Source organism: Centruroides sculpturatus, unplaced genomic scaffold (assembly GCF_000671375.1).
Source record: "Centruroides sculpturatus isolate CEXI.00-Female unplaced genomic scaffold, Cexi_2.0 scaffold949, whole genome shotgun sequence".
NCBI lineage: Eukaryota > Metazoa > Arthropoda > Arachnida > Scorpiones > Buthidae > Centruroides > Centruroides sculpturatus.
In genome coordinates, this window is record NW_019385251.1 from 46,963 (window position 1) to 62,657 (window position 15,695).

Consider the following 15,695-nt stretch of genomic DNA (forward strand, 5'->3'; position numbering starts at 1 on the left):
TATCTCCACAGAATGTGGGTGTGTGGTCACTCTTAGCTTCATTCCTCCCCATAGACCTTACTGGCATGGGTGTCCCTACCAGGAGCTTGTGCTCCAGCCTGCATTGCCCTATGGTTCAGTAAAATTACTGGGCTCTCCCACCACGACCAGGTGGTGACCACGGGAGAGTTATTAATATTATTATTATTATTATTATTATTATTTCGAAATTTCAGTATTATTATTATTATTATCTACCTTTCTTGATTCTATATATAGATACATCTATTTAAAATTAAAGAAGTTTGATTTAACAACAAATCTATATGAATATAATCGAGACGGATTGATGACGATAGTAATAATAATAATAAGCACAAAGCCCAATCGGTTAGGAGTTGAAAGTTGAAATTTGGTACAGTTAGGGTACGTCATGAAAACGCACATTAATTAAGAAGAGAATTTTCGAAAATTTATTCCGGGGGCAGAGAGACAGGATTAAAGCTTCTATATACATTATGGAAACGAGCCTAAACGGTTAGGAGTTGGAAATTGAAATTTGGTACACAGTTAGAGAACGTTACGAGAAAACACACTAAGAAGGGATTTTTCGAAATTCCTCCCCACGGGGGAGAGGGACAGGATTAAGGCTTAACACTTCCATCAACAATGGAAGTTTTAAGTAACAATGAAAGTGTCAACAATGGAAGTGTTACGTAACAATGGAATTGTTAAGAGAAAGGGACATGCAAGACGCGGATGCAGATTTTTAGTTTTTGCGAGAAATTGAACATATTTTTAAACCTATCTAAAAATTTTCTAATCAGTCCTGAAACAGGGGGATCCAATTTTTGCATTCTGTAAAAACAGGTAAGGTTGACTATAACGTAATAACGTTAATCTTCCCTATCGTTACATTTGCCCAAGCAACGCCAGGCCTACCTGCTAGTTCTGTATATTTAAATTAATTCAAAATGGCTGCCTTTTATAAACACACTGAGAAAATACCAAACATAGCAAGCTGCTTGTCATTTGCATTGAGTGCAAAAGTACAATGTCAGCTATTGAATCAGAGTGACAAAAATGCTTGAAAAAACAATTTAGATTTTTACTATTGGTTTAATAATAAAAAATGTAATAAGTTTTGATAAATGTTTTTTATTTTCATGTATTTATGTACTAATATAATATGTAATCATACCTGAATATAATCATATGTATAATGACACATGCCTTTACCAAATAAATGAGTAAATCTTTATGAATTTTTACTTATATGGTCTATGGACCCAAAAATAAATGTCGGGGTGGAAAAACACCCCACTGCATTAATGCCGAAAAAAACTCAGTGCACTAACGCAGGGTTAATAAAAATGTAAAATGTTTTAAATTAAATTACTTTTTCAGATGAAATAGCGATTGACTGATGTGTGAAATAAAAAATTATTTCTGCTATATCTTCAAAAACATAATAGCACCAATAACGGTGCTGTTATATTTTTCATGACGATTTACTGAAATTTACCTCTTGTAGTAATTGTACGAAAAGTTAAACAAAGTGTACAAGTTTAACAAATATGTAAATAGTAAATTTTATTTTGTAAAATTGATTGGAGTAGATAGGAAAATGAAAAAAAATCCTATACACTTATAGTTGTGCTAAAAAATTAATAAAAGGAATTGATAAGTAAACTGTTATATAAATTTGTAATCGCAGGTTATCTTCTGCACACTTTCCAAGTATGTGCAAAAACTAAAAATCTGATTGTGAAGTTTTCAAACAACATGGCCTTAATATCGATACTTATTTTCTTCATATAAATATAAAATATTATTCATGTGACTTCGGAATTGGAAAAGAACTGCACACTGTACAGGGATGCTATATATTAGTAGTATATGTATGACAGCCTCTGGTATAATTTTGTAAACGTTTAACAGTTTATAACATTTATTCTAGAGTCTGTCATTACTTTGAGGGAAAGACGTTGAGCAGGGGCAAAAATACATTTACATGAATTCAGAAATAACCTTTTACAGTTTATTAATTTTAAATTATACAAAAACATAAGTGTATAAATGTATTAATTATATTAAAAAATAAAGATTATGTATCTGATTAATATTACAGTAAAGCATCGATTATCCGACCCCCGATTAACCGTCACGTCGGTTAACCGACCGTTCTAGTCGGCAAATTTCAAATGTTCGCTAGTGAGTGGCGCTGCAATATTTGGGTATGTCTTAGCTACTTTAATATTATTTTTGTTAAATTTTTGCTTTAGATGGCAATGAGTCATTGTTTACACAGCTGGGTGTCCTTGAGAACATCTGGACTCGGATTTCCCGGGACGTTCTCATGTACGCAACGGGAGGTCAAGGCTTTAAAGCAGGGTAAATTCGACCGACACTTAAATTTTTAAATATTTTTAAAAAATTAAAAATTTTATTGCGATTTCCGACCATTAATTAAAGAACTCGAGAACGATATGAATTGGGATATTATTTCAAAATATCAAAAATAATCCGAAAAATTTTTGTTTTAACTGGCAATACTGGCTCGACCATTGAAGTGAGGCCAGTATTTAAACGAGATTTAATTTTTTAATTATGAGTGGTTGTTTGTTTTGTGAGCAATAAAAAAATTTAAAAATAATTTTTAACGATACAATATCGACGATTATTATTTTTTAAAGAATTTGTTAGGCTTAACATCGATGAAAATTCAACGCGAAGTTGGTTAATAGCGATATACTAATATACTATACTAATAATGTATTTTTTTCATTATTTTCGGTTATCCGATTTTTCAGTAATCCGACCAATTTGAGTCCCCATTTGAGTCGAATAATCGATGCTCTACTGTATGTTGAAGTTATTTAGAAAAAGAGTTTAAAAAATTATAGCTTTTCACATATTTTAGTTAAAACATAAATAAGGGTAAAATGATAATTATTTCCTACAAATTTAGTAAATAATTGTTTCTAATTACCAATGACGCTACACAAATCAAGTTTATGCTTGAATTCTTCCATAAATTTTTCGGATTCTTTTTGATATTTTGAAATAATATCCCAATTCATATCGTTCTCGAGTTCTTTAATTAATGGTCGGAAATCGCAATAAAATTTTTAATTTTTTAAAAATATTTAAAAATTTAAGTGTCGGTCGAATTTACCCTGCTTTAAAGCCTTGACCTCCCGTTGCGTACATGAGAACGTCCCGAGAAATCCGAGTTCAGATGTTCTCAAGGACACCCAGCTGTGTAAAGAATGACTCATCAGTGTTATATTTCACAGAAAGGCTCAACAATGGAAAATAAAATTTGAAGCTTTTTCTTCAATATTAACGCATTTCTTTTGGTTTTTTTTCAGTTTTAAGTATTTTTTAATGTATTTTTTAAGCTTTATTACGTCATAATTAAAATGAAACGGTCGTTAAGGGGTTAATACTGGCAATGTCAGTGTTGTATAATGCTAAACTAAAATCGGATGACATGGAGTGGTTGGCTGCCGGTGTAGTCGGAATAGTTCGCTTGCAAACAAAGTTCGTGTCACACGTCGTGTTTGTCACAAAGTGAGATGAGCAGATGAATGATGTAAAAAGTTTGTACCTCATTGAAAAGTTTTACCTGCACTGTTAGTGTGCCAATGGGCCAATGGCATGAAGGTTGAGAAAAGCAAACCCTACTCGGGTGTAATATACAGTGTACCTAGTACCAATCTGCGTTATTTCCTTAGGTTCTGTTGTCCTATCCTAAAATCATCTAGTTATAGGGAAAAACAGAATGGTTTTACAAGGGAACCTTACGGTCTCGGAAATTCAGTTCGGGATGAGACTTTGCAAGTTAGTAGTATACCTCAAGGGTTTCCACCCAGAAGAATTGTAAAGCGCATTAGCCAGAAGTTTCCGAGGAAAAAGGCTTTAAATTTTTAAGCGAAGCTCATATACCGATGAATTTTACACTATAGCAGTACAGCGAAATGGCTGAGTCTGTAACGAACTCGCTTGCCACGCAGGCGATCTAAGTTCCATCCTACTTTCAGCTAAATTTTTTTTAATTCTAAAAATTGTAATAACTTTTAAATAAAGTTAATGATCTAAAAATATCATTAATTAAATCATAAATAACTGTCAACTTTCATACCTGGGAGCTCATTATTTCGTGAGTTTTCACAAGTCAGCAGCAAAAGTGACACTTTCACATAACTTTTCAACCAATCATCTTAAGTTAATTGGTTGAAAATAACAAGGAATTGAAAAATTCTTCAAATTTAAAAGAATATTTTTAACCTCTCCACAGCTTATAATATCTTAAAATTTGTAATAACTTTTTAATTACAATAGTAATTAAAGTTTTAATTTACCTCCGTTAGAAATGCATTTGAAACTATTCAACTTTTTTAAAATAAAATATTATATTTAATTCACATTTTATTAAAATATGAATTAAAGATAATATTTTATAATAACAATGGAATTTTTCAATTCCTTGTTATTTTCAATCTGTGAACTTAAGACAATAGGTCCAAAGTTATGGAAAAGTGTCACTTTTGCTGCTGACTTGTCAAAACTCACGGAATGATTAGCTCCCAGGTGTGAAAGTTGACAGTTATTTATGATTTAATTGATTTTATTTTTAAGTCATTATCTTTATTTAAAAGTTATTACAATTTTTAGAATTAAAAAAAAAAGTTAGCTGAAAGCAGGATCGCTTGCGTGGCAAGTGAGTTCGCTACAGACTCAGCCATTTCGCTGTATTGCTATAGCGTAAAATTGATCGGTATATGAGCTTCGTTTAAAACTTTAGAGCCTTTTTTCTCGGAATCTTCTGGCTAGTGCGCTTTACAATTCTTCTAGGTGGACACCCTTGAGATACACTACTAGCCTGCCAAGTCTCATTCCGAACTGAATTTCCGAGACCGTAAGGTCCCCTTGTTAGTATAAAATTTTTTCAGCAAAGCTTGTCATGCGATTAGTAATTGCAGCAGATCACAGGGCAGTTTTACCCTACATTTACCCTGAATATATGACCACCTAAACATTACCCTCAGACGTTAAAATTATTTAAGAGGGAGTAATTACCCAAGAAACGACACCATTGTTTCTCTTATTCATTTTCAACACGATTTCTTCCATAATACTTATCGGAAACCAACGTGAATTTTTTTATAATCGCAATGTATATTATTTTTTACAGTTAAAACTTATTTTCTGTTTACTGATATATTTGTATATCGAATAAACTTTGACAAAATTATAAAAAATAGCATAAAAGTTATGAAACGTGCAATAATCTACCTTTGATATGACCTACTTTACTTTTTTATGAAATTCTTAATATTAATTTTTTCTAGGAAGTGAAATAAATCAAGATAAATGCACTTCTTCAAGAATTGTAATTGGAATTTGGCTACTGATGACAACTGTACTTATATCAGCATACAGTGGTGTCCTCTTTTCCTACATGACTTATCCTGCTTATGAAAAAGTACCGACAACAATTGAAGAACTTTCAAATGCAGTCAAAAATCATGAATATTCTTGTGGGACTCTATCAATTTCGGCTATAAAGTCAATGATGATGGTAAAGTTCTGCAATATACTTTCACTTTTACATTTTGTATTTGCAAGTTTACATACGTTGATTTACATAAGTAAGTGAGATAATGTGGGTAACACAATAGGGTAGTTAAGATAATTCTATGAATATTAACATGTACAGTAGATTCCCCCTATAAAGCAGTAGATACGTTCTGCTTTATAAGAATTTCGCGTTGTAGGAATTCTTAAATACTTGGGCCAATCACAGCCCGACACGTGTGAAGTTTACGGACTACAGCTGATTGAAAGGTTTTCTTCCATAAAATTAATCGATTCTAGACTAATTCGACTCAATATTTCCAAAATACGTATAATTTTTTTGGGAATAATCCATGTAAACTATGCTATAAACAAAAAATTGTAGGATTACTTACTGAGTATGCACCGTTCGACGTCGCCATTGCTTAAGCTTGTTTCGTCGCGGAGCAGCGCACCAAACGGCGGCCGCGATTTCTGATAAGTTATTTTTCGCAGAAAAATTTGTTAAACTTTGGAGACATCATTAATAGAAATAATTTTTATGGCAGTTGAATAATAAATGTTTCTTTCACAAGAAATGTATAAAATTACAGTGCTGTATTAGACTTACGGTACCTACTACAGAACATACTGTACAGACGATAGTAAACTCAACTTATTTGCCTAATGTTACAGCTAATGAGAATCTTAGCGAGGTACAAGTTCAAAGTGGTGAGTCCGTACCCCAAGGTTCAAATTTATTTTGGGGTATACGTTCGTTCTTCTTGCTTCTCGCACTTCGACGTCCTCACAACAAGTGACCAAACCACAAAGTGTCTGACCCTGCGGTTCCTCTCGTACTGCGCAGGATACCTCTCGCAACGACTTCCGTTTTCGCGGTCAGGGGTCTCCTGCATTACGGCCATTTAGTCATAATCCTACGAACAATAGCTTCGCGCCACTGGCCATTCGACCAATCACATGTACAGTACAAAGCGTCTGTTACACCTAAACTCTCTGTAGCGTGGTGCTGGACGGCGGAAAGTATATATATAATTATAATAAAGTTAAAATAAATTAAGTTAATATTCTACAGACAATAGTAAACTCAACTTACCCATCTGAACTCACTGTAGCGTGTAAGTAGTCCTGCTGCTCATCTACTATTGGTTCAGATTCGACCAATCCTGTCGCGACACGAGTCGGCGATGACGTTATACCGCGTTTTTCGTGTCTCTTTTAGCGTCTCTATACGAATACTATCACAATTTTTTGTTGCGTTATAAGAATCCGCATAATAGGAATTCACGTTAAAGGGGGAGTCTACTGTACTGAAAACTTTTGTTTGAAGAAAAAATTAATATAAGCTAATAAAAAATGTCTATGATGTTTTTTTTTTTAATTTAGAATGCTCCCAAAGGTATGGTCAGCATTTTAGGTGATTACATAAGAAAGAATCCAGATAAGAGCTTTCCCACTATAAACGAAGGAATTGAATATACCCTACAATATAAACATGCACACATTTTACCCGAAGGTATTATAAATTTCTTACCGATCGGACAAAAAGGAGTATTAGTAATTTCAGAGGACTCGTTTTTAACGTATACAACAGTATTTCCTATGAAAAAACAATTTCAATTTGAAAAAACATTCAACAAAAGGTAAGTAGTTACATTTATATTATTAAAACTTTTAATTATTCAAATGTAATCTTTTTAAGTTTAATATTTCATTATTTATTTTATACACTGTAATTTTCCCATATATTATTACTTCATACACCGTTGTTTTTAGTATGTTAAAAATTGATGTTTTAATTATATTTATGCATTTCAAAGGTTTTCGAAATAGAGTTCATAAATTTACATTTTTCCCTACGGTTTCATTTCTTTTTCAAATAGTTCATTAATATCCACTAATATTATTTCATGCTTGCCAGAAGCAATGTGAATAAATTGAGAACATTTTATGAATTTCCAGAAAATCGTGACATTTTGTTCAGAGCAAAACAAAAACAATGTATTAATTTATGACAAAAATTTAAGAGAATTACTGTTTTGAAGACATCAGTTAGTATTGGTTAAAAATGAATTCTTCGTATACTTTTACATGACTCAATAACGCAAAGTACCGAAGGAATACATGTACCTGCAGTAGTTTTCAGTAAATCTGAAATTGACGTAACAGTAGACAAAATTATACACGAAACAATGATTTAAGTATTTCGTAAATAATTCAAGAAACTTGATGTCAAAAAAGAATAAAAAATGCTCACACAGATATCATTTGCATTGCCTCTGTTATCATATTTTATTAAAATATTTTTATACAGGGTGTATCAGAATAACTTTTTAAAAATTAGATTAATTGTAGAGGATGAAATTTTGAACGTTTTATATGAGGAACCTATAGCCGGAAATGTGATATAAAGTTTCTACAGCACTTTGCACGTTTTATGCGGTCGATATGCTACACTGGCATTCCCTCGAGCTTCACCATAACACAAATGCATATTAGCAAGTTCTCCAAACGTGGAGTTACCTTCCATGACGCCAGAACGTATCCACAGTACGTGAAGCACGACAAGCAGACAACTGTACATTGACTCACGTTGACTAGTTGTGTGTTTACAGCACAGCGCCAGTGGATGCAAGGGGTGACCTGAAGAACAATTAGCACTAAGTACACAAAATCCTGTATACAGGCTCAGTTAGACGGCTGTAGTTGTGTGTTTACAGCCTTCCATCCTTAGCAATAACATTACGTCAATGGATGGAAGAGTAGCTACCAAAGTGAAGTGCAATCAGCACTTCCTACCGCTGTAGACACTTAAGTTCACATTTCCAGCTATAGGTTCCTTATACCAAAACGTTCAAAATCACATTCTCTACAATTTCCTAAATTTTTAAGTCATCATTTTGATGCACCCTGTATATTTTTAAGTATTATAAAATAACAGAAAGATTAATTTCGAGAATACGAATGGGTTTTATATAACATTGTAACTGCTAATAAGAAGTAAAATCGTAATTAATTTTCACTCTACTAGAAATAAACACGACCTTCTTTATCTCTTTGTCTTATCGACCTTTCACTACCATATTTTAACATTATCAATTTTCCGAATAATCAAACCGTCCCATAGAATTTCGGAAAATTTCAACACAAAGTTATTATGTTTCAAAGTGGTGAAAAAAATCACTCCCACACAAACACAAACACACACACACACAAACAATGTTATATATTACAGCCGTGAAAGTAAACATTACCTTAAGTGCTATGACATCTACGGGAATATATTTTCTATATCTTAGGATGTTTAACAATTTAATTAAATTTACTCTTACTGATTTTGTGTAGATTTAAAAAAAAGCTATTCGCTTTGCTTCAGTAACACATCACAAAGGAATTTTTCTTGATATACGTTTTATTGGAAAAAATGAATTTAGAGTTTTAGTGACTCCTTTTCACTCCCTATATCTTACAAAACGAAGATAGATAAGAATTACATTATACATAATAATACATATAATATTTTAAAAATATTTTTATAATACAAGGTTGATTATTGGTTAGAAATTGATATTAATATCAAAAAGAGTATTGAGTAATTGACTGGCTAGAATCTGTTTAGAAGGGTTGCTGTATAATGTAAAATAAACGGGGATAGGTAAAATAGTTATAAAGGAAATAAAGTTTAAGACGGTTACGTTATAAAATGGTGTAGATTGTTAATTCCTGTAGATGGGTAAAGGATACAAAGTGGTAAATGTAAAAACTACCAAAAGAGTAAAACAAGTATTTAATGTTACATAAGGTAGAGGCGGGTAGAGTTCAGATTATTCTTAAGAGTAGTAAAAAAATAAAAGTCCTGCTCACTAAAAATAAACAAATTAAAAAAGAATAAAATTTAATAAAAATAACTAAAATTACTTATGTTAAAATAAAAAAACACACACATTTCAAACGCCCTAAAACGCCTTTTTCGTCTGTCTTCTATAAATGAGTTAAAGTAAAGTATTAAAAATCTCATATACTTCTGAACAAACTCAACGATATGTGCTTTATTTGGGTTTTCCCATTCTCTCATACTCCTATATATAAATCTTCAATCTTTTCGTTTCTTTAGTTCTTTAATATCCTCTTCAGTCAAATTTTCATTAAATCGTTCTGGCAGGAAAACTTGAAAATCATCTAACACTACTATTGTTTTATCACCGTAAGGAGTTGATATCGATTTGACTTTATAGACAGGATATTCATGATCAATTTCCAACTCGTTTAATTTGTTTTGTTTGAGTATTTTGAAGTTTACTAATATCATAACATATACTATCACTAATAACATTATTTTTTTCTATTTTATGTTCCAATTCTACATTAATATTTTTACTGCCTAATACTTTAGCTATTTTTAGCATCAAACCATAGTGTTTTATCAATATGTATTAAAAACAACTTTTTTATGTTTAATAAATTTTTATAAATATCCAAAACTTTTCTTTTATTTCCTGTGGACTCAGTATTAATATCAAGAACTAAATTTATTTTAAAATATTTTAAGTAAAATTTCATATAGATCATTCATTTACATAAAAACATAAATGTACATAAACTAAATACAGTAGAAATAGTATAACGAAAATTAATATCATTATATCAAAAGCATTGATATTTACACCTTCTATTTACATATTGTTTTTTGACAGTTTTGGCTTATAATTTTTCCTCACTTTAAAATATTTTTGAGAGTTTTTCGTTAAAAGTAAAAAAGGGTTGTCAAAAAATTTATAGTTAAGCCTGTATATATATTATTAATATGGGATGTCTTCAGGATAGTCTACAGAATTCTAAATCATGAAGAACAAGAGTTGATTAGAATTATATGCATTTAATTATGGAAATGTATAAAAATGTTAAACGATGTGTTAAGACAAGATAGATTTGAAGTGTGAGAATAAGTAGTTAGATTTAAAGTTGTTTTCGAATTCATCAAGGTTAAGCTCATATTTTTATTCATTTAGGTTAATTAATGATGTTGACAGTGAGAAAGGACCTATGATATATATTATTCATGATTTATACTGTGTTTATTAATGGGATATAGAGAAATTAAAGTTATAAACAGGTTAGAGAGGAGTGTTAAAAGTCAGTACTTTTAGTACTTGGATTTTGAATATGGGCTGTTAGAGAAAAAAGAGGAAATTTCAAGTATTTAGAAAATATACTCAACAAATTTACAGGCACTAATAACTTAGAGATGATAAGAAGAATACGAGATAGAGGGTGAGAAATAAAATAGGTAAATATAACATGGCAAGTGTTCAGTCAGTATTACTGAATATTCACAGTGATGGTGATTAGTGATGACATAACGTCTAAAAGAAGGACATGTTAAATTAATGATGTTTTAAATTTATATAAAAAAGGACAGGTGTAGTAGGTCTTCAATAAATCTCCATTTACATTCTACTTTTCATACCGCAGAATATTATATAAATTATCAAAATATATAAAGCCAAGTTAAGTGTCATAAAAAATATAATTTCACACGTCAAAAATACAACACTATTTCATTTTAAATACTATTTCTCACTATACTGAATCAAGTAAAATTGTATAGCACACTCTATGTAGTGTTACAGTTAATAAATTATTTAAACAATACTTTGTCTTTATCTGGATTAAATTTATATGGTTATTTAAATATATCATAGGATAAGCTATCGATTTCCTAATTATTCTGTCATACATATGAAGTAAAATAAAACAGTAAAATGCAAATTTACTTACTTATTTTACCAATGTATTGAACAGATCTGTTATACTCAGTACGTTAGATACAAAACTTCCATTTACAATATGTAGCAATATAAGAGTTTAACACAGACCACAGACCTCTATTTGATGTCTGGATAAATAAAATCAAAAATATAGTTATTTTCGATTTAGCCACATCCTCTTCGGTAATTTCAAATTATCATGTTCTTAATTTTTTTCACAATCCAAGTATACTTTTTTTTAGACAAGATATAAAATTTAAAAATGTAATTAAGAATAAGATCTTTTGCAGAACAGTAGAAATAATTTATAAAAATATTTAAAACGGTAAAACTTAAAAATTATTTATAAGAAAATATCTTAATGATTTTCTATACTCTTGCTTGATGTGCTGCTTATAAAAACTTTATTATAGGCAAAATGAATTTTTATATATTGTAGAAAGCAATGTATGTTAAAACGGTTATACAAATTATTATATTTACTCTACACTAACCAAACAGATAAACCAACTTCTAGCCGTAGAGCGACTCTAACGACAGCTATTGGCAACCTGACACATTAACTGTATTGTAGAGAAGTGGTATCCAAACTTTTTCGATCGCATACACATAAGATGAAAATAATTATAAGTTGTATCTCCAATAATATAATATAATATATTATATTGTATTATATTATAGGGGACACAACTTATATTTATTATTGTCTTAATATGATGTAATACATTATATTAGGAAAACTTGGCGTACTTTCAAGTATCTCTTTGCATACCACTTAGATACATGTACCCCAATTTGGATACCTCTGCTGTAGAGCATAGCACTAGAACCAATATATCTATCGATTCTGCTTAAAGTATTATCATAAATTATGAAGCAGTCATCTACGTATGTATTGTATTTTATTATGTCTGTGAGGTTTCTAATAATACGATCCGTTTTTATCATACACAATTCAACTAGTTTAGGGCCTATACATAAACCCGTCATGATACCGTCAGATTGTCTAACAAACTTTTTATTACTGCTAAAATAATTATTACTTAAAACAAATTGAACCTGTTGAATTACCGAATTATCACAGTTTAAGGTAGTTAATGCATCGATTATAGTTTTTATGTATAGATGAATACATATGTTAATAGCATTCTACTGTTAGAAATAATATTAAGTTTTTATCATTGAGTCATTTCCTCCAATATAATGTACATCAACAAGTGCTCCTTGTGTGATGTGTTACTGAGAAAAAAAGCCAACAGCTTTGGTATGAAAATGTTTATTAGGCAACAAATCATATCTTGTATGCATTTTTCATATAGTTTACTACTATAGAATAAAGTTTCACAAAATGTATGATTTACTTCATTTTTTTATTGTAAATTCTAATGAGCTAATGCGTGCATTTATAGATAAATCTAAAATCATGCTTTTTAGAGTTTTTCACTAGACGTTACCTGTAAAAAATTTGATAATACGAATGAAAGGTATATACGCAAAGTTGATTACATTGATGAATTAATAAAACGGAACATGAGCGATCTGACAAGAGGATAGTTCCGAGGAAACTTTCTATGAGTAAACTGTCTCTGTTTCTATGGGTGAACTTTTAAAGAATGTGTATGTTCTACAATAAAACGTTATAACTGCAGTTATTGCAACGTTTTATTGTAGAACATACACATTCTTTAAAAGTTGTACTTATATAAGATTTTACGAACAAATGTTAAAAGTTTTCTGTCTTAATGGTGAAAATGTATTTGAGGTGTTTTTAATGGCTGTATTTTAAAATCTTTCCAATGTTACCCGTTGTACACCGTGGTTTTAAAAGACAGACCATAGTATTGCACTGAAGAAGGACTTAACATTTATATAAGTCCGAAATGCATATGTGGAAACATTAAAAGAAGTGTCTAACCTGAAAGCTGTAATGATAGTCTAGTGAACTTAATGTCGGATTAAAGAGACAAGACATACTTGAATAATTATATTATTATGACAGACCTTTCATCTTTCCGAGATGGTTTTATATAAAACGAATGATTTCACCCTACTATATAGGCCATTTTCAGGTTTATCGAGCGAACTGGACACTCAACGTTCCATAAAAAAATACATAAATTTAAACTCGTAAAGTATACAACGGAAAAAAATAATAAAATAACATAAAAATAATACATATACTCGTATTAGTTTATAATTGCATGTTTCGTCAATTTACCTTCATAATGTATTTTAATAAAACATGTAATTATAAACTAAGGTATATATTAATTCATATTATTTTGTTATTTTTTCCGTTGTATACTTTATAACTTTGAATTTATGTATTTCTTCTTATAGAACATTGAAGTTCCAATTAGCTCGTTAACTCTGAGGATGGTCTTTAGAGTAAAAACGTTAAGGCTGTTATACACGGTAAGGAAATCCTTTGAGGATTAACCTGTGATTTTTTTCTATCTATCCATTTTTAAATAAAAATAATTCTTTATACGTTGGGAGATATTTTAATAAGTTTTGTAAATTACTATGTTCGATCCAGCCAGTTATATCAGAGTTTTTTTCGTCTGTTAAGCACATCCTTTGAGGATTTCCTTACCGTGTATACCAGCCTTAAGTTTTAAATAAAACGATCTCGGCAATATAATAGGTGTGATATGATAATTTAATTATTTGCTGAACACGTTCTGTTTAATATTAATAATTATTTTTGTAAAACTTTGTTTATCTATCTACAAATGAAATAAATAAGGTTCAATAAGTTAGAAAATCAGTTATTAAAAATATTTTTGAAAAATGATAAATAATATAGCATGTAATTAAATTAAATTTTAATTTTTTTTCCATGTAGAATTAGCAGATTAAGAGATAATGGTATATACCAAAAATTGAAGCAGAATGATATGCCTGCAGAAGGAAGTAGCAACAAAGAAACCTATTATTCACTTAGTATCGAAGACATTAGCAGCGCTTTGATATTATTGTTGTGTGGATATAGTATCTCTGTTATTATTCTACTTGTTGAAAAACTATTAAAAAGAAAATAATTTAGATTATTTCACAAAGAAATTAACAAAAAATACATCTGAAAATTAAACACACTATTTTCCCTTCAAAACTTTTACACACTAACTGAATACTGTAATCTTAGAAATTAGTGTATATTACAAAGCATGATATAAGACTGTTATATTTTCAAATAACTCTGTATGCTTAATTTCTATGTATGACACATTCACTTACATTAAATTTCATTAAATTGATAATTCCAGTTAAGTTATAAAATGGTTCTCTGTTGGGTAATTTTGGTGTAAAATTTTTTATCAGGCCTAACGATTTTGGGTCTGGTCGAACAAATATTTGACACGAAAAAGGCTTCAAATTGTGTACAAAAAGTGGAGAAAGTGAATAAAAAAATTTAAAACTTGTATTTTAGTGAATTTTGTAATTAATAATTTCTTCATAAACAACTTAATGTAATCAATACATGTTTATTTACAACTTTCTAAAATATATAATACTTAATCCAAATTGTATTTATTCTGTTCCATTGATTGATAATATAGTGAATAACTATTTTTTAAATTTTTTATTAGTTTCAGCTAGCGATTTGCAGAAGTTCTATGTAAAATTTAATTAACATACATGAAAGCTAATAAATAGGTAAAAGGGGAAAACTTGCTATTTTTCCTTAATTAATTACCTGGACATTCGACTGATTTAAATAGCGAACAACTCTGTGTCTATGAAGGACCTAAATGATGCATAGTTTTAAGTTTTATTTCAATGCAATCTAACATTGAATTAAAACGTAAGTGACATCTTTATATCTTCATTTTTAATTTAACATTACATAATAAATTCCTCTGATTACGTGGTTTTTTGTAATTTTACCGTCACACTTATCTAGCCGCGCTCTTAACTCAGATTTCTATAAATACATGTGAAAAAAATACATAAAATTGTGAATTTTTTACATTTTTTCTAATGCATGCTATTATTAATATAAAACGGTTACTAATTCAATTGCATATATTATAATTATTATCATATTATGAAACATTATAACATTTAATTCTTACAGTTGTTCATTATACTAAAATTATTTTCGATAGATTTTCAATGAAACATTTCTTTCACATCTACAGATTGTATAAACTTTTAACATAGTGAGATGATTCAGTCATTAAAAAATAGATTTAATATGATCATTTGTAATATTGTTAATTGTAGAGGTTCTATCACATGATTTATGTCTGCTCCTGACTCCAGTCACTTGAACAATTGAAGAGAAAATGGAGTACAATGCACTCACCATCTATGAATGGAAATAGTAATGTTATTGTATGAAATAAATACTTTTATTGT

The 15,695-nt window shown here is 29.8% G+C and overlaps 1 protein-coding gene across 1 annotated transcript in view; it reads left to right on the forward strand.

Annotated features, from left to right (window-relative positions):
- The window catches only part of LOC111636730 (glutamate receptor ionotropic, delta-1-like), a 21,124-nt gene extending 6,750 nt beyond the window's left edge, over nt 1-14,374 (forward strand). Inside the window, exons 4-6 of the mRNA XM_023382040.1 lie at nt 5,337-5,566; nt 6,949-7,205; nt 14,179-14,374. Of these exons, the coding sequence (XP_023237808.1) occupies nt 5,337-5,566; nt 6,949-7,205; nt 14,179-14,374 (683 nt within the window). The remainder of the gene's footprint in view (nt 1-5,336; nt 5,567-6,948; nt 7,206-14,178) is intronic.
- The last annotated feature ends 1,321 nt before the right edge of the window (nt 14,375-15,695 follow it).